This window comes from Lepidothrix coronata, unplaced genomic scaffold (genome assembly GCF_001604755.1).
Source record: "Lepidothrix coronata isolate B3197 unplaced genomic scaffold, Lepidothrix_coronata-1.0 Scaffold61, whole genome shotgun sequence".
Classification (NCBI taxonomy): Eukaryota; Metazoa; Chordata; class Aves; order Passeriformes; family Pipridae; genus Lepidothrix; species Lepidothrix coronata.
This window is the reverse complement of record NW_016690241.1, coordinates 2,072,311-2,092,031: the sequence shown is the minus strand read 5'-3', so window position 1 is coordinate 2,092,031 and position 19,721 is coordinate 2,072,311. Positions and strand designations below refer to the sequence as shown.

Sequence of the window (19,721 nt, the reverse complement as noted above, 5' to 3'; positions counted from 1 at the left end):
TTTCAGGACTTTCCTTAAGCACTTCTTTTTTCAACTTTAATCTCAACATGTGAATAATATCTATCAACAGAACAGCACACACTTTAAGAGCAGGTGACCTAGCCTATGTCTCTGTCTTTGTCTGTGTTTTCCTGCAAGGGAAAAATAAATGAGTTTTCAAGAGGTCTATGTTTTTAATAATAAACCTTTTAAAGTTGCTGTTATCTGAAACATATGTATCCAGTGGTGAGAATTAAATGTTATAGAAACGCTTGGTGGTTCGGAGGTTTTTCTTCATTTTCTCTAGGTTTTTGGTGGGTTTTTTGCATATATTTGACACTGTTGTGTCTTTTTTTTTTTTTTCCCTAAGGCTTCCTCCTGACCCAGAAAACTCTTTTTATGTACTATCCCATTCTTTCCTTCCTTAGTCTTCTTCCTTGTCCAGCTTTTGAATCTGTTGTTGAATTCAGAATAGACTTCAATATTTCATCTTCAGCAAGTTGTTTGAAACTTGACAATGTAGTAGGTAAGGGCAGATCAGATTATGACTTCCTTGAAGGAAAGGCTGTATTGTGAATTGAAATATTTGTAGCTCCTTGGGGGTTAAGATTACAAAGCTTAATTTCTCATGGCCTTAGCTTATAAATGCTGCTGCTTGCATAGTTCTGTGGTCTGTGGTAGTCTTACTGAAGTCTTAAAAATTATGGTAAAGGTGCATTTAGGGTGCAGTTCAACTGTTAATCTAAGTGAGTCAGAATTTAAGGAATTTTGACAGATGGTATTTAATCATCAGTCTAAAAATGGTTTTTGAATTATTAATTAGAAAAGCAAGTGAGAAGTATGGCTGTGCTAGGTACTGTCTCTCTGAAGCTAAGTTTCACTTGTGTGCTGGAGCTCAATATTTTGGTGCTTTGCAAAATGCAAGCAAAATGCAGTAATACATTAGAGCAGTGTGTGGGGTTTTTAAAACCTGGTGGCTGTAATTTTTGGATAGTGTGACTGGTCTAAAAATTGAAGTCAGTTGACTATACCCACTTTATTTATCCACACTATTCAAAACAAGTCATTAGGAAGATAGGACAATATCTGAGAACTTCTGACTCATGTAATTTGAATTCCTCCAAGTCTGATGAACAACCTGTTTCTTATTCTCTGAATGTTTTAGGTGAAACAAACTGTTCTAAGACTTAAGAAATATCCATAAAAGTTGTTTTGTTTTGGGCATGGGTTGTGATTTTGTTTGTTTGTTTTGCTTTAGAGGATCTTTCCGGCTTGAGATACTGCATGTCCTTGGCTATAGGCTGTTGCTCTCAAATGTTATCAGTCGGCCTTGAAGTGAAAGGACTGACTGATGAAACTTGACATTTCTAATGCATCACTGTGATGAAGAATTACAGGTGATTTGAAAGAACAACAATAAAGGGACTAGTTTAAAAAGCCACTGATGCATCTGTCTACTGCTTTCCTTCATTCCCTGTTATCTGAACTGTTGTGGCTGGACAGCTGTTTTATGCGTTTGTGAAGGATGAACCTGCTTAAAGATACACATAACATGAGGTTCTGTATAAAAGAGAGGTTAAACAGTCTCTACAATCAGTAAAAGTGGAAAATACAGCCACAGCAGTCCAGTTGCACAGTGTAGTGTTGAAAATTATTTTTTGTGTGTGATGATATCCTTGATAAATTTAGTCAACCCAGGGCACTTCATAAAGAAGTGTGAGACTGATTTTAAAGTCAGCGATCACTTTTTTAGCTAGAAGGAAGGTTGGTATCCTGTAAAGGTGATGTTCTAGTTGGATAGCAATTGGAAAAGAGTGAGTGAGTCAGATTTCAGGTGTGAAGTGGTGTTACTGCTGTGAAAATTGGAGGACCACATCTGCGGTGTGTGTGAGGGCAGAAATAAAACCTATGTTTTCAGACTGATGCAAGGCAAGAAAATATCACTGTCTGAGATTGTATTTTGTACAATATTCAATACTAAAATAATCCTCACTCTTTTCCCACCACATCAGCTATTTTGTTCTGTCAGTTCTGCTACTATTTTGACTGTTAAAGAAAATGAAACTAAAAATGATGAAAAATAAGAATATTCTATTAATGTAATATAACGTGGTCATGAGAGTGGTGCTATTTTACTTTTTTTAATTATTCGTAGTGTTAGGTACTTACTGCATTATCCTACTGTATCTTGCTTGATTGACCACCAATATATGAATGTGTTATTTAGTATGCTCATGTAGAGTGGTTAAAATGTTTGCAGCAGTGCAGTCAACTTTTTCAGTATGAAGACCGCTGGTCACTACAAGCAGAACTGATAACAGTATTCTTACTGGAGCTAATTTGTGATTTGGAGCTGCCTTCTGTTGAATAGATGTTGATTGTCCTTTCAGAGCATCATATATTCCCTACTCTCTCATCTTTAAGGACTTCTGTAATCCATGTGACAATGTATTTATTCTACCAGATAAATTTGAGAATGCTGCTGTGGCTTGGCTTCAAGACAGTTATTACTAATCTTTTCCTTAGTTTTTGTGAAATCTTGTTGCTTCTCCTTAGTTTTGGTTTTGTTTTTGGGGTTTTTGTTTGTTCGTTTGGTTTTGGGTTTTTGGGGGTATGTGTGTTTGTTTGTGTGGTTTGTTTTTGTAATATACCGCTTAATTTTGTTATTATTATTTCAACTCTTCTCTCACTTGCCAGAGACCAATTATTTCTTTCTGTCATCTAGTGGTAGTTTAAATTACTTGTTGGGATTTCATTGTACTTTTGAAAGTACTTGGTCTCCCATCCTGTGCCTCCCCTCATTTTTCTACTGCAAAGTAAGTCTGTGATTTGAATTCACTTCTGGCTGCTAATGTGAAAGGGTACTTCCCTCTGTGTGTATGCATATGTATATATATTTTTGTTTGTGCATTTATATGTATATATGCATGCACACACATGAATGTAAGAAGTCTTTCTTCTCAAATCCTTTTTTTCTTCATTTATTTTGGGATGACTTATGATTTAAATGTTGGTAAATGTGTGGGTGTATCTAATGAGAGGAGGTGGAGAGCTCACTGTTAAAAATAGTGGGGGTAGTATGTATTGTGGGAACAGGAGATGGTAGGAGTGATGTTTTGCCCTCGTCTTTTATATGCCATTCATGACTTTCAAAACAGATAATGGCTTTTACCTCATCTTTTGGCATTTTTTGACATTAAGGCTAACATTCCACTTCCAAGTTAGTGGTAAAAAACTTATTTGAGCTAATGGATTCTAGAATATGGTAGCTCATCAAATTCTGCAGAAAGGTTTAGATTTTGAGAGGTTTCTAATAGTTTTATGAGTTAGCCTTAAAGTGGAATCTGAGTTGGAGTCACTTTTCCCTGTTGTAGTCTTTCGAATTTTTAAATTCCAAGATTTTCCCTTATTTTGGTAGGTTTGGGAGCAGCACAAAAGCTTTCTGCACTGCACTAGTTCAGCCGCCATGCTTGGATCAGCCTCTCATTGTGGCTTATGGCAGTTTCTCTAAGAGCTCTGTGGAGGTTGTGTACAGTCTCCACAAAGGGTGCACAGTTGGTGACCTCTCCTCTGAGAGACTGCAGATGAGCAGGCCATAACTTGAGCACACTTCAGACCCCATCATCTTCTTGTTAGACCTTAACATCCAGGAGCAGGTTTTCCATCTCTCTTTAGAAGGAGATAAGCTCCAGTGTGCCTGCCTATATAGTGTGAAATCGCCTTCCAGCTTGCTGCTTGCAAGTGTGCAGGATTCCTGGGATGCTTTAGTAAATTACCCAGTCTTTTCTAAACTCTTTTCCCTCAATCCTGAGAAACTCATGAATTAAGTTTGTGTGTTGTTAGCTTTATGTGCTCCCAGATCTGATAGATATATCTGATACACAGTGGGAATATTCAGTGTTTTGCACACAGACCTAAATCGTATCTAAAGGGCTCCATTTCTACACTTGATATAAAATTTACCTGCCTAAAATTGCTGCTCTCCTCTGCACCTTACATACCTGCCTTTGCTCAGGACTGAACAAACAGGTTCCTAACGAGAAGGACTCTGTACTTTTTCAGAGAGTACAGACAAACTAACGCAGCCCAGATAAGAGGAAAAGCAGTGCTGTATGCTAGGAGCAGAATGTATAGCAGCAAGACAAAATGCCTAATTGCCTGCCTTGAAGCTCCAGGTCTGTGTGTGGTTGAAATTTTACTAATAGAGTGCTCTGACATTGATTTCCTGTAACAGCATCAGTTTGGGTGTTAACCTTAGTACACACAAAAAACCAACTTTTTCTTTTCCAGTTGATGTCTTATTGCAGAATAGTGTCTTTCAAAGGCATAATGTTATACAGTTTTGTTCTGTGTTGAGCAAAGATATGAAGATCTGCATTTCCTACTTCAGGTACAAACCTTAGTACTTGCGTTTGGCAGAAAAAATTTGAAGGAAGTGTAGATGTCCATTATCTCTGTCGTGATTAGTATTTCTTCCTGCTGATGCCTTCCACACTTCTTGCCTGGTTTGTGATAGGCATTCATTTCATTATGGGATTGAATTTTGATTTAGTAGTCCAGAGTACTGCAGATGAATGATGCTGTCTAGCTCTGGCAAAAATGGAAGATGTTATTGGCAATCAACTGTGAATTTTGTAGTATGGAGCCTTTAGTGTTTGAATGCATTAATAGATATCACTTACTGTCAGAATTTTTGGACTGGACTAAAACTTTACATTAGCTGTGAACAATATTTTTTTTTTTTTAGTAAGAATCTGCAGTTAAACACTGATACTGAAAAGTGATACTCTGTGTACTATGTCATGCCCAGAGCTGCAGAGACCTGATCATAAATCCTAATCTTTGGATGGAAGGGGAAATATGCGGAGAATTATTGAAGGCAGAAGTCATCTGTCAAGTGCAAGCCATCTCTTAGGGTTATTTAATTAGAGGAGTTACTAAGTAATTTTTCAGGCTCCTGGGACTTACTCCATCTCTTTAAGTTCAAAGATGTCCGCCTTTAAAGAGTTAGAAGGAAATTATTTCCTTGCTTTTCAGTGCCTTGGTTTCTGAATCTGAAGATTAACCTTTTTTCCTTTGATTTAAAAATCTTAACCTTTTTTTTTTTTAACTTGCTTTTTGTTTTCCTGTTGCTTTCTTAGAGACCAAAGCAATGCTTTTTCATTCTACAGAAAAGATCCAAGACACAGCAACTTTAATTCCCTTGCCTCAACTTAACTTCAGTTTCCTTATATGCCTGCAGTAACCTTCTGTTGTGGCTGAGAATGCAGTGTAATGTGTTGCATTGTAACCCTGTAGATCTCATCCAGCAAAACATTCAACCTGTTAACTGCACTGTTTTTATCTTTTGTTTTTCTTTCTCATTCCTTAATCCAAGGTAGTTTTCTTGGATCCTATTTCTATATTGTTTTAGTATAAAAGTCACCTTTTCCCTTTACTAGCAAGCTGTGGGTGTGACTGGCACAGCATTTTTGCCTTTAGATATAATTGCATTTCTGATATCCTTTTGATCTCAGTTACATTTGCAGGTTTAAATATTTGTAAAACAAATTTAAGCTGAAAAGGTCTTAGTTCCAATTGTTTTCCCTTTCTGCTCTCTGTATTTTAAGNGGGAATTTTTTTACTTCCATTCTTCCTTTCTGCTGCATCTGGTTGTTGTATTGCAGGTGAGGGATTTGACTACTGCTTCCTTCAGAAGTATATGGATGGAACTTGTAAATACCTGGGTTAGTGGAATACTTCAGTGTACTTAGGTTTTTGGATGCATGTTGAGTTCTGCTTATTTATTCAGTCCTTCACTTTTCTTTCAATTCTCTAACTTCAGTTTCCTGGACTTCCAGAAAATGAGATTTTTCTCATGTACGTAAATATTAAAACGAAGCTTTGCTTTCTGTGCTTTCCCCTTTCTTTGTGTGCAAAAGCTTTTTTTTTTTCCTTTTTTTCTTTAGAGAGTCATTCTTTAGAGAGCTAAGAGCAAGCAGTGATGAGTTAAAGAGGATTAGGGATAGGACTTTGAAATGCAGGCTAATTCATCAGACACTACTAATATTGTAGAATTAACAAGAGGTGGCATTAAATCATGCCTGAGCATTTGTTGGAGTAATTGCCTTCTTTCAAGCAGAAAAATTTGTAGTGGTTTTGAGTGATGGGTTGTTTAATGTTGTAACTAAACTTGTAGTCCTCTACTTATAATGGGAACATCCCTTTCAGCACTTTTTTCCCTGCTACCCTGGCTACTGCTTCTCTTGCATCAAATACCTCATATAATTTAGTGGTTGATCTTATGGTTTAAAAAAAGTCCAGTCAAATGAGGTATCCATACATCCATACCCCTCCCCAGCTCGCTGTCAAGTCAGCCGAATTAATTGGGTCACCTCATCTGCCACACCAGTGTCTATAAGGGGAGAAGTAGGGACAATCCAGCAGCTCAGGATGGAGACATGGTGAAGTGGGAACAGCCCCTTTCAGCAGCAGCTGATTTGTCAGGGTAAGCAACACCATCTACCTGCTTACTTTGCAAAGCGTGGCTGCAGTTAGAGATTATATTGTCCTTCTGGTTTCTTCCCCTTGCTGGACTGCTTGTTCTGTGGGATCTTTCATCTGCTTTAAGTAGAATCAACTGGGATTGTTAAATGGATTTAATCTAATCTCATTAATTTTTTGAATGACTAACATGGCCACTGTACCTCTTGGATCTAAATTGGGGCCCCTGTACTTGTATTAAGCTACTTAAATGTTCAGATTTCACATCTTGGAAAGCACTCAGGTGAGCAAATGAATAATATGCATAGTAATTCTCAAACAAGAGCTGTGGACTTTGAAAGAAGCACAGTGGGCAGATACTGTTTGTGTATCAAGCCATGCCCTATGTTTTTGGGAGCTGCTGCCACTTTTTCTACCTTTTCCCATTCCAGAAATGGATCGACTAAAAGAATATAATGCTTGCAAATAATATTTCACTTTTTTAAGTATGAGAAAAACAGTAGGTGTGGGGTAGCCGTGCTAAAATTATTGCTGCTGCCTAAGTATGTACCTCAAAACACATTTTAACCCACATGAGACACAATGACAAAATAATCCTTGGAGGTGAATATGCCAATAAGATGCTTTTAACAAAGCTTTACCATTTGCGACTTGTTAACTGACTCTTCATTTTTGCCGTTGAATTTTTTTTTTTTTTTGCAAGCATACGTATAACAGATCAGATCACTCAGCTCCTTTTGATTGATGATGATTTATGATTATTGTATTCTTGGATTTTTTCCCAATCTAGCACAACTAAAAGAGCAACGTAAACAACATAGCTGCTGAGTGTGCACTTCCTGTATAAATGGTGGAACTATGTGTCTGCAATGACAATAATTTTGGAACAGAAGGCTGTTTTCAACCTTATTTAAAAAAACCCGTGAGTTAACTATTGAAAGAAATGTCTTATTTTGTCACCATCAGCCTTTCCTTTTGGGAATTAAAATTGAGTGATAATAGACTTAGATGCCATCTTGAATTTAAATAACCATTGCAAATGTTTTGTGATGTTTTATTTTCATAGTCTGTGGCAGGTAGTACAGACAAGTGAGATTTTTTCGAGACATGATAAATTTAACAGGAAATATCAGATGCTGTTTGTGGCTCCCTGCTGCCATACTTAGTGATGCTGATTCCATGCTTTCAAAGCTACTGGTGTGCTTGAGATTTTACCCTTCTATCAGTCCCAGTACCCTTAAGTGTTTCTCCTACTCCTTTTTTTTTTTTTTTTAAACCCTCTCTTCCCATCCAGCCTTGTACACAACTTCATGAATCATGAGGACTGAGTGATCTTAGAAAAAACAGTAAAGCCTTTTAATGTCTCCTCTGCAGTTTCCCTTGTATTCATATTCTTTCTGGTGTATAAGACCTTCCCCTCACTTCTGCTCTTTCAGTGGAGAGGTGACAGTCAAGTCAGAGTGAGATTTTTTTTTTTTGCTTTCTGGTTCTTAGGCACTCCATAGCAGATGCCAATCCTCCTGTCTGTGGTAGCCTCTGTGGAGATCTTTGGTTGGGAGGGCTTCTTTCGGCATGGAAGACAGGTAGAAGTAGCCCGTGGCAGGAAGATGTTTTCTTACTTCATCTGAGCAGGAGTGTGTGTTATTGTGTCATCCTGACTGTTGATCTGACAATCACTTCAGCTCTAACAGTGTTTTTTCATCGTACAGCTGAAGAAAAAGAAGGGAGTGTTGCAGTTTTTGGGGTTTGTGGCTTTTGTGTGTTTTTTGTTTCCTCTTTCTAGTGGTACACTACGTTACCAATTTTGTAAGGCAAGCTTTTTTGGTAGATCATAAGGTTGTCCACTTAGTTTTGATGCTTATTACTAGAATGGATGAGATTTCTAGGCAAAAGGAACATGGTTTATTAGAGGTCACCTGTAGATGGATACTTGAATTCTCACGAAGCTGTAAGAGTGTTATGGGTTTGGGTTTTTTAATGCCTTTAGGATCACTTTATGGTGAACTTGCCACCGGTTGCCGCATGAGAGGAGCCCCGAAGAGAAGATACCAGGACTCCTTGAAACAACATCTCAGCCTTGGCCATATTGATCACCATAACTGGTCTACTCTGGCCTCCAATCAGGAGGTCTGGAGATACACCATCTATAACGCTGCTGATGCCTTTGAGAGCGCACGCAGGATCGCTCTCGAGGAGAAAAGACAACGCAGAAAGAATCGTGCCTTGCAGAATACACCACCTAAGGAGTCTTTCTGCTGTGCCTTTTGCAGCCGGACGTGCCTGTCTCGTATTGGCCTTTTTAACCACCAACACACTTGTAACTAATGTGGGTAGAGCCCTCCCCAAATCTTCGTTCGCAAAGCCTAGCCATGAGGATCACATATATGATGACAGGTCCTTACAGAAAAAATACTATTTTTTGTGAAATACTGAAATACAGTCTAAAACTGTATAGCATTTGCGGGCTAATCAATTAATGCAGTATATATTGTACCAATGTGGGTCTTCGGACGGTAAGTCACGTTGGTACTTTTAGGTTATCTTCAAATTTTCATTTATTTAATTTTCATATATTTTATGCAAATCTTCATATTTGACAGCTTACCTATACTTGGAAGCTTACTGCTTGAATAGCCCTACCAGCCCTACACTGGGGTTTCTGTTGCTCCTTGATTCTTCTCAGTTGAATATGTTCATTGTGCCCAGAAAGTAAGTTGAACCAGAACTTCCAGTTGATCCCAATTGCTGTACAAATAGGTCTGCTGCTGCAAAGCTGGATCAGATCTTCCTCAGAGAATATGTATACTTGTTTTTCAGAAACTTCAGATAAAGCATTATTTTTGTTTAATCCATTCTAGGTTTAGAAAATGTCACATTTCAAGTAGTGCATGAAAACTCCAAAATATGTACTTTGCTCTAAGTAAAGGTAAAAATTACAGAGAAGGTTGGGTACTAACTAATTTAAGTTTTTCTGGAGACTACAGCTTATAGTAGTTGGCATTTTCAAAATGTTTCAAATGTATTCACTGAGAGTATATCTAAACACATTTCCTATATATGGAGCCATCAAAGTATAATCTTGATTACTTTTCCCTAGTTTTTTTGAGAATTTAAAATTGCCTTCTTGTATGCATGGGAGGGGTGTGTACCTCTGTTTCCCCCTGCTGGAAGCTTCTATTTTTGTTTTGAATACTTACAGATGAAAGGAATATACCTGACAGCAGTTTACGTACACTGGGTAAAGAAGTAAGAATGAAAATGAAATCATCTTTGCTGTAATCATTTCAGACATTATGCTTAACAGTGGTAATCAAATATCGCAAAGTATACGAATTTTCAGATTTTTTTTTTTTATTTATTTATGCTTCACTTCTTGGTGTGCTTAGACATGTCTGCTTTAGTCATGCCAAGCAAGTTGACAGTTAAAGGAAGTCAGCATTTATTTCTGCGACATTTCCTGCTTGTCTTTCCTGTAAGATGTGGCATTCCAGGCATTTTCAGAGGATACTTTATCTCAGTTTTGTACAAAACGTTTTTGCTGACAAGGGAAGAAACAGCTGCCCCATAATGTAATTACATTAAATTGCTACAGTGCTTACCTGGCACATAGGAAAGCTGAATTCATTTACTGCAACAAGAGAGACTTGGAGTTGTGTTTCTGAAGATCTCTTGGAAGGCGGCAGTGAGAGTTGAATCAGAAAGCAAGCGACAACACGCTGGACTGTGCTGAAGCTTCTCTTGAGTTAGAAGGAACTGGTGCTTCAGAGCTTGCTTAGCTAATGTGATAGATAATTAAAAGATGGTAAACTGAATTGGGGTGGGGGAAAAGGGCACGTATTAAGTACAGAGGGAGATACTAAGCAGTAGTAAAGAAGTCTAGACTTTTCTATGTCAGTGGCTTGGTCAGCTGTCTGACTCTACTCAGCTTTGAGTCCTTTTAGATAGCTAAGTTTTGTAGGAGCCTTCATGCTTGGTTTAGAGGTCTGAATTGTAGCAGGCTGCTCTGCACAACATAAGAGTGCTTCTGTGTGTCTGGTCCCAAGTACAAGATCAGAACAGAAGTATATGAAGTACTGGGAGGAATGTCATCTTGCAGCAAGAGCGCTATTTCAAAATCATCTACTGATTTGACTGATCTGTACTGCTGAATGCAGCCTAGTATTAGGCCAGCTGGCTCAAATGATGCTCTTTGAAAATGCTGCCACTATTCACTTTGCTGTTAGAAAACCACCAGTAGAAGTAAATCTGTCTGCAGTTACCCTTGGCCAATACCTTAAAAACAAGTCCTGAAACAGATATTAAGCCTTAGTGTATGTTTTGTCCCATGAAGACACATTTATCAATTATTCTGCGTGTCCACCTGTCCAGGTAGCACATACCTCCCAGCCATCTCCTGTGCCCAAATGTTGCATGCTGTTCAGCATCTGGGTTGTCTGTGAGAGGAATGTCTGCTATTGAAGACACACTTAAGATGTTTCCAATGACAAGAGCTTTGCAGAGATCTGTGTTGATTTGCTGCTTATAAGGTCTGTGTGATATCTTAATATATCTAAGGATGTTTCATGTTGATAAATTGTTCTCTTGTTGATGGGAAGCCAGTGTAGGATTGAAATCTGTGCTATAATGAGATCTACTACGTAGCAGTTAAATGTCAAATCCGTGATACTTGAAACTATAATTAAAAGATAAAAAAATATTGTGAGACAGAGATAGGAAAAACAGCACTGGATTATAAGTGGTTTTTTATATAGAAGGAATACCTAGGGAGTTGGAACGGTTTAAAATTGGTTTTGGTGCCAAATGAAATAACAATTGACAAAATGCTAATTGCTTAGCAATGCTTGTAAGGAATATAGTATTCAATGCAAAAAAAATATACCCAAACTAGAACGTCTGGAAGATCTAAGTAATGGTAATGAAATTATCCAGTAATGTACATCTGTGTATAATTACAGCTTTCTAAACTCAAATTGACTACTCTTAAATTTCTTATGGAATATGATTGTGTCTTGTCGTAGATGTGTAGAAATGCTATAAAAATGTTTGAGTCCTGCTTTGAATTTGAATCACCTCATTCTTTCCCTGCATCAGTCAGAGCAGGTGCAAATATGTAACTAGTCACTTCCTGAAACAATTTTTTTGAGTCTAGTTCTCAAAACTGGAAATTAATGTTACATCTTTGATATATCTCAAATTCAGTCTACAGCCGTCTTAATGGAGTGGGTGAGTTGAGCAGGAAAAGTGAGTGGTAATAGCAAGGTTTGTAAGCAGATGTAGGCTTTCTGAGGCATTGAGAGTTTACTGTATCCTGAAAGAAAAAGTTGTTGCACTTCAGTGATTAATCAGCCTGAAAAATCATTCACTCCATTCTCAGTTTGTTCAATTTACCATTAATGAATTGTGGTTATTGCTGCAAGGAATGTTTTAACAAATTTTTAAGTAAATGTACATTACCTTAACTTCTGAGCTTTTGGAGTAGCAAAGGTATTTAGATAATTGAATTTAAACATTATATTTAATGTACATTTATTTGTTATGTCTAAAATATTAGTAAAATACTGTTCTAATATTTCCCACTGAATGGAGTCAAAAGGTTGTGATTTTGTTTCTTTGCATGTCATCTAGTACTGAATCAGGAATTAGCAGGAAGCAGTGACGTGATGTATAAAAGTAATGTATGCCCAATCACTGCAACATGTGCATTATAGCTGGTGTGTACTTATTTTCTTGTTGATATATGTGTGTCCTGGCCTAAGAAAATAACTGCATGAACAGTGACCACAAATTATTCTAATGGTGTTACATGTGCATCTAATGTTTGGTCAGTGTCTCTGCTAGTTGGTCAGCTTCCTTTTTATTTTTTAATAGGCTCAAATTAGTTGTCCAGGTACATTTACATACTGTTATAGCCTGATGTTGCCAGCTTTTTTAGTATGTCAAGAAAATAATATTTTAAAGTAATAGTATTGTAATATAGAAAAATACATTAGCCTTTTCTTTTTTTATTCATGAAATCTCCGTCTCGTGCTCTCATGATTAAAGAACTGTTTTGAGAGTGTGTTTTTGTGTTGGTGGGGTTTTTCTTGTTATTTTTGTTTTAATTCTTTCTTTAAGCAAAGGTATTGACCTCCTCAAGGACCAGTGGCCCAAAGCATGTACCAACATGGTGAAATGTAGTGTAAGAACCTGGACAAAATTCCTTCTCTCTGGTATCATCTATACATGATTCTATGAAAAGCATGCATGGGTAGCACTCAATTTTTAAGTGATTTAGTGTTTAGATAGCTGTATTTCTCTGGGAAAAAAAGCATTGGTATTTAGTTTTTCATTTCAGTGTTTTGGAGGTCTGTTGCCTTTTTTCAACATATTTCCAAATACCTAATGCCTACTTTGTGTAGACGCTTAAGCTGAATTTACATTGGAAAATTCAGAGATGCCTGGGGGCATGCTGAAATGGTATAATTTGTGGTTGAAATTTCCCCAACGTAAGCTTGGCCTGTTCTGACTACTTACTATTCTACCAAAGAATTCACAGATGTGGCTTAGGAGCTGGGATGGCAGAGACAGTTTACAGTATGAAGTTTGTACACCACCACCCTGTTCTGGAGATTCTGGCAGATTCCTATAAGAGATACAAACTGTTCTGCACTGCTTGGCTTCAGGGCCTGGTAATGTTTTTAGGTGCACTTATTGATTAGTATAAGCATAGTATTGTATTCTTCCGTGATGTAGTAATGATCTTGTCTTCATCAGGGTTGTGCAAATATAACTGGTATTATAAATGGGACTCCTTCAGATGTAGAAAAGGAAACTGAATTTCCTTTGGCAAGTGTGCAAGAACAACAGAAGCTGATGGCACTTAAATCAGTTGACTAAGTGTAGTGTGCAAAATCGACATACAGTTGCTAAAAAAAATTTAAAAAAGAATTATCCTCTTCTTGACTTCTTCCAAATGCATAATGGGATAATTCCAGCTTGGAATTTTGTATTTTTGTGGTAACCACCATACAAAAGTGTGGTTGGTTTTTTTGGAGGTAGATGAAATTGGGTTTTTTTTTCCCCCTTTCTAAATGGTTATCATCAATATCCTTGGAATCACAGAGACAGCAGAGTTGCCTGTGAAGCCTAGAATAAATTCTTCTGAAATGAACACATAAAAATATTTCAGAAGTCTCTTTCCAATAGCAAGACTGCCATTCTGGATATAGCTGCTAGATAACCTGACTGCTCTTTTCAGATAACTTTCCTATTTAGGCTGTTTCTTGTTAGAATAGGGCTTTCTTCAGGTTTTGTTTAATCTTTTTGCCTGTGTAGCTCATTTGAATGTTATTGATTACTTTCTCTTAAAATTCAACCTTTCTTGAACCACTCTGAGTTTAAAATCCACAAAACTTAGTTATTACTGTTTGCTTTGAAAACACAAAATTTAATAAGAATATTATTTTAAAGATTATGTACTTTTTTTTCAGGAGGACCCAAATGATATCGATCCCAAAAGGAAAGAAGTGCGTGGCAGTGATGGGGAGGACAAAGCACAAAGTGTGGAGACGCTACCTCCAGGTATTGCAGTAACATTTGTTACAAAAGATCCATAGCCATAAAACATTTATCATCGAAAGCCATGAAACACAGCAGTTGTTCTGATTCTAATAATTCTTTGTAGTTTGGAAGTGCTGGGATTGTTTTAGCAACATGTACTTCTTACAGCTTCAGCTTCCTTAAATCTTACCTGCTTCACTGCTCCTTTGGGTTTAAAGCCTTAGAGAGTGTGGTTCTTTGCTAGTACATTTGTATTGTCCTTCAATAGGTTTGAGGTACTGTAAAAGCCCCTGATATGAAAGTAGTCCATGTCTCTCAATGGATAATGCTGACAGGCAACAGGCAAGTCACTGTGGGACTGTTGTTTTGACTAAAGATTCAACCAAGGTTCATACTTCAGGTTTTTTTCTAGTTTTTGTTGTGGCAGATTTTCCTGACTCTGCTGATGGTGTACCTTATTTTTCTCATACTTGTCATATGCTGGCAAATAAGAGAACAACATGATTTTTGTTCTATTTGAGTGAAATCCTTATACCTTGAGGATGAGCTAGAAAGTTAAGTGTTAAGGAATCTTCATTCATATGACTGCTTCCATAATATTTCTTTGCTGCTTAACTGTTTCACATCAATGAGATTTAATATATTAGCTGCAATTGACATACTAAGGAATACAGAAAAATGAAAATCGGATTTGAACATTTTACAGTATTGAAAAAGTTTACTGTACAAGAAGGACGACTACTGATCAGGTAGCTTCACAGGACGTTTTGCTCCTCTTCTATTAATCCTAATGTTTTGCTTACAAATTTGTCTTGGCCCAAGATTTGAAACACTATGAGGTCTTGCAGAAAGAACTAACCAAGGTAAACTTTGCTTTAAGCAGCTGGAACTTCCATCCCCAGTAACATGTGAGGTATGATTTTTGTTTTACGGTCATAGACTCTCCAGGTACAGTATAAGCTGTTCGCTATTGGTGGCTTTTTTTTCCTGTATCCTTTGGCCTGCCTTGTCTTACCTGCTGTCTGGAGAGAGGAAACAAGACTGGTTATGTATGTATACTTTCTTGGCGAAGCCTTTACTTTGTATATGTATTGGGGAATAAATCCCAAAAAGCTGAAGAGTCTGACTTATTTAACTTGGTTTCTGGCAGATCTTTTCAAGTATTTTTTCTGCTTTACAGAACTCTCTACAAATATTGTTACTGGGGTTAGGTCAACCAATTTTGCACCTTCCAGCTGTTTTTCTTATTTCCCCTTTTTGGATGTTTATGTATTCTGAGACAAACCCTATACTTTTCCTCGAACGCCTTCCTTTCCCAGTGGCCCTAAGTAGGTGGTTTGACTATTAAAAGAAGTGGGAAGTGTCACAGGCTAAAAGGGAGAGCTATCAGAAGCTGGAAGGGTTGAAACCAGAAGTAAGATCAAGTGTAAAGTAGAGCAGATCAGGGCTTTTTTTATTTCATATGCTGATTAGAAGTCTCTTACGGCTGGATGTAACAGGCAGGAGAATTGTTATTGCGAAGTAGTATGAGAGTCCGGAATCAAACATCAAAGACTACACAGAGAGAATTATGCACTCTTCAGTTGCTGTTTTCTTTATTTTCAATCCATATAGGCAAACTTTTGAGTCATTATGGCAGGGAAGCTTGGTATTCACATTTCTGTGCATTGTTTGCATTGTTTTAAAGTGATCAAATTTTAGGAGGGCTTTGGTTCAAAACTTTCTTGCTTTTCAACTGAACTTAGGAAACCTATAGTTTAGGTTTCAGCGTGATGGACTGTAGCATCTTTCATGACTTCTTGGAATTAAGGAAATGCTTATTATCTTTAAAATGTCTTTTTATATTAAGATTAGACCTGTCAGTTTATCTTTTGCTTGCTGGAGTGTATCTATCCTTTGTCTCCTGGTGACTTCTTTTAAATGCTGCAAAAGCCTTTTTTTTTTTTTTTTCCCTTGAAAAATTATTGATGTATGAAAATAGTGATCTTAGCTCTTGTATTTAGAAAGATCAACCCTGAATTGTCTTCATGGATAACTGAGGCAAAACTGCATAAGTAGTTACCTGCATTGACAGGAGTTTCAGCAGTTACTCAAACACTCTTTTTTTTGTTAATTGTTGAGGATCTGGGACCCCTTAATGCATGTAAATCAAAATAATCATATTTATTTTGTGTTCAACTGCTTTTAAGCTCTATTGAGTCCATGAGAGGGAATGCAAGCTATTTAGGGGATTTTGTATCCATCTATTCCTACTCTTTGTTGCCTGCTATTTGAGTGCTTACAGATTTATCTGATATGCTTTTTTCCTCTTCCCTCACTTCTAGCTGCTTTTACTGTTATCTGACTTATCTTTAATCGATCCGACTCCTATTGCACATAGTTGACAGGGCCTTCTGCTTGAGTCAGAGCCAAGCATTACCTCCTTTGTGTCTTCTGAAACCAAATTCACTACTTCCATGGACTGTCACTGCTTTTCAGTAAATTTAGCCCTACAAAGTGGTCTCCTTTCTTCTTAAGTTTACTTTATTCTTTCTGGACTAATTTTGCATTTGCGAGTTTTAAAGTGTTGGAAAATGGTAAATGATACGTTTTAAATTATTTATATCAAGCTTTGATGGGAACTGGGACAAAAAGAAGCAACTTCACTGGATTTCACCTTTTTCTGGCTTCTACTCAACTTCTCAGGCTTAGGACTGTTTGTAAAATAAACACTTCTTGTCAAAACCAAGTTCAGTACTGCAACATACCCTACTCCAGGATCTTAGCTGGTTAAGTGATTGAGTTTTTGTTTTTTCTTTTTTTGGCTCTATTTGACTCTGGTAGCAAACTTTGCAGTTCACTTGCTGTTGTTTAAAAGACTAATTTATTGTCATGTTAGGTCTCAATATTTGCTTGAATTTGAGGTTACATACTTAATTGAAGTTTGAAATAATATAGCTGCATTTATAGCTGCATTTTCTGATGTTCATTCCACCTGACAAAGTCATTGAAATGCAAGAAACTACCGAGCTATCTAACTCTCCAGAAGAAATTAAATCAAACTGCTCTGATTTGTGCTCTGATTTGTGTACCTAGGGAAGCATATAACAGAAATAGTACCTATTATTGGAAAAGGTTTGCTAAACCTCTTCTAACTTCAAAATTTAGTTGATTGATTCAGAAAGGCAAGCCTTTCAGCAAAAGTAAGGCTGGGCAGTATAGTTAGCTTTGAATCAGCCTTTCAGTTTCCAGCAGTTAATGTAAACCATGGTCACTTATAAACATGTGGGCAGCCCATGTTGCAGATTGTATTTCATAAAGGATGCAACCTGTTTAAGAAGAACACTTGCAACAGAATCACCCTAATCACCCATGGAATGCCCTCATGCCCTCTGGTGTTTTAGCTGCTCTTTCCAGTGGATGGAAGGCAACTGAAGAGTAGCTGGGGGTGGAAGTCCTGAAATGCCTATAGCTTTGAAACCAATTTAAAGTTGGAGTGTTTGGAAGTTGAAAATCTTATATAAATGCATTTCAAGTGTTCATGATACTTTGTAAAATGCACTAAAAATCTTTATTTTTAGGCCAGCAAAGTGGCAACGTGACATGTCCTGTATTTCAGAAAATATTCAACAAATTATTCAGATTGAAGCTCTATTATAAATTAGAAGCAAAGGTGATAATACAGTTTAGTTACCAAGGAGGTTGCAAAAGCTTTGGGAAATGCTGAGGGAGAGAATTTTATGGGAAAATGATCTTGTGATCTCTGATGTTTCTTCCAGTTTCTTGAATCAAGCTGCTCTAGCCTTTTTTATAGTTTTTTTGCAAATGAGGTTTGGTGTAATTTTTGTAAATAACTATATTGGGTTGTTTGTAGTGTGTTAGCTGGCTGAGGTGTAAAATTGTTTTCAAAGTAAGTTCCTGGAAATATTTTGAAGAAAGAACTTGAATGGCTTAGAAAAGCTCTTGTCAGTCTGTGGTCTAACAACAACAGAGGGAAAGTCTCCTTTTTAGAGTTCTTTCAGTAACAGGAATTTGAAAAACTATGTTTCTGCCTCCAGTTATTTTCTTATAATTTGCCTTCTGGGTTGCTTCACCAAGTGTCTATTAAATGTTCTGCATCCTGTTTTTCTTTAACTTTCTAGTTCTGGCTTCTGTGTGCGTGTGTGTGCGCATGCATGTTTTAACTTTCTTAGGTTGGTAATTCAGATATGAAAAATAGTTACTTAGTGTTGGCTAGCTAGCTCTTAAACCAGTAATCCAAAAGCATGGGCACTTTTCTCTTAGTCTGTTGGAATTTACTTAAAAACAAACCAAACAACCTCAAACCACCTCCTCCTCAACCTTGCTACTTTTGGCTTGCAACCTCCACTACCATGTGATAACCAGATCCCACCTTGGTCGAAAGTTGTTTTTGTAGATGAGCTCCTTGGATGATCCTGAGATTATAGAGAGTGTTTACTCAAGTTGTTGTGTTGTCTGGTTGAACAAGGGACAGTTATTTTGTTTAATGATGGAAAGTGTTCTCTTGTTAGCAGAATCTCGCAGGAGATAATGTGCCGTAGTTGGGGCATAGCTTATGGATAGAAAGCTGTAAATGAGGCCTGTCTGCCTTAGTTTTCATGCTGTGCTGGTTGAGAGGACAAGCAAAGGCAAACCCTGAAAAATCTGAGCAACCTCTAACTCTTGTTAATAGCTGGTAGATTAGTATTCCCTGTATGCATATCAACTTAATTTAGGATATGCCTGAGCTATGATATTTTTCTAAAAGCTGCACTGGAATGGAGTGACATCTTTGCAACCTGCTACTTACTGCACTTAACTGAAAATACCTCAAAAACTTTTTATGGTAATTATGAAAACAATGAATATTAAATCCTCCCGTCTGTAATAAACAGTGACCACAAAAGACAGCTTTTCCTTTGTATCTTTTTTTGTGCCAATAGCATGCTGGTTCACCACCACTTGCTTGCAGGAGATTGTCATACACATCCGTGTTTAAATCAAGAATGTCTGTATTGCATTAGAACTTGAGCTCTGATTTTGAGTTAAGTGTGGTATAAATTTGCTAATAGGGGGCATAGGTCTGTCTGTCAATAGTAAAAAGAGTAAATGTTACGTAGAGGTAAGAACTGGTAGTTTTAAGATACCTGGTAAATACCATACTGTTGTTGTACACCTGAAAATGGTGGGAGTCCTGAAATTTTGTTCCTGGTAGCTGGATGTTAATCTGCCTTTCTGTGTTAGTGTCACAACAAGTCACATAATAACACAGTCCGTGTTAAAGAGGGATTAATCTAAATAAATTCTGAATGTCAAGGAGATTGCAGTTATGTCATAGTGGAGAGTGATCTAGTGCTCTGCCTACAGGAAATGCTGTTCTTTGAGAATAAGGCTGTCTTGTATTTCTAGAAGGCCTGTTTCTCAAATGGCTTGATTATTACTGACTCTGTTTTTGCTTCTGTAATGAGACAGTAAATTAAATTATGTCTTCGAAGTCTGGACCAGGTCTTTAAAAACAAATGTTTCTAAGATAACATTATAGCCAGATCATCTGCCATCTTACTGCCTGTTGATATGTGGATGTTTGGTTTTTTTTTTAAATGGGAATTGTGGGGTTAAAAAAAAAACCAACACAAAGTGGACAAGATGAAGCATTATCTAGTGATTACTTGTGCAAACTGTGATCTGTAAAATTGTTCAATTTTGTATTAATTTGCAGGATGTTCTAGAAGAATTTAATG

General features: G+C 37.1%; 1 protein-coding gene across 2 annotated transcripts in view; it reads left to right on the top strand.

Annotated features, from left to right (window-relative positions):
* Positions 1–19,721, top strand: part of GALNT2 (polypeptide N-acetylgalactosaminyltransferase 2) — a 124,893-nt gene that overhangs the window by 35,096 nt on the left and 70,076 nt on the right. For both annotated transcript variants that reach the window (XR_001875243.1, XM_017817525.1), the window contains exon 2: positions 13,932–14,022. Coding sequence is in view for 1 of the 2 variants with exons in the window: in XM_017817525.1 (XP_017673014.1) it covers positions 13,932–14,022 (91 nt within the window). In the remaining variant the exon portion in view is untranslated. The remainder of the gene's footprint in view (positions 1–13,931; positions 14,023–19,721) is intronic.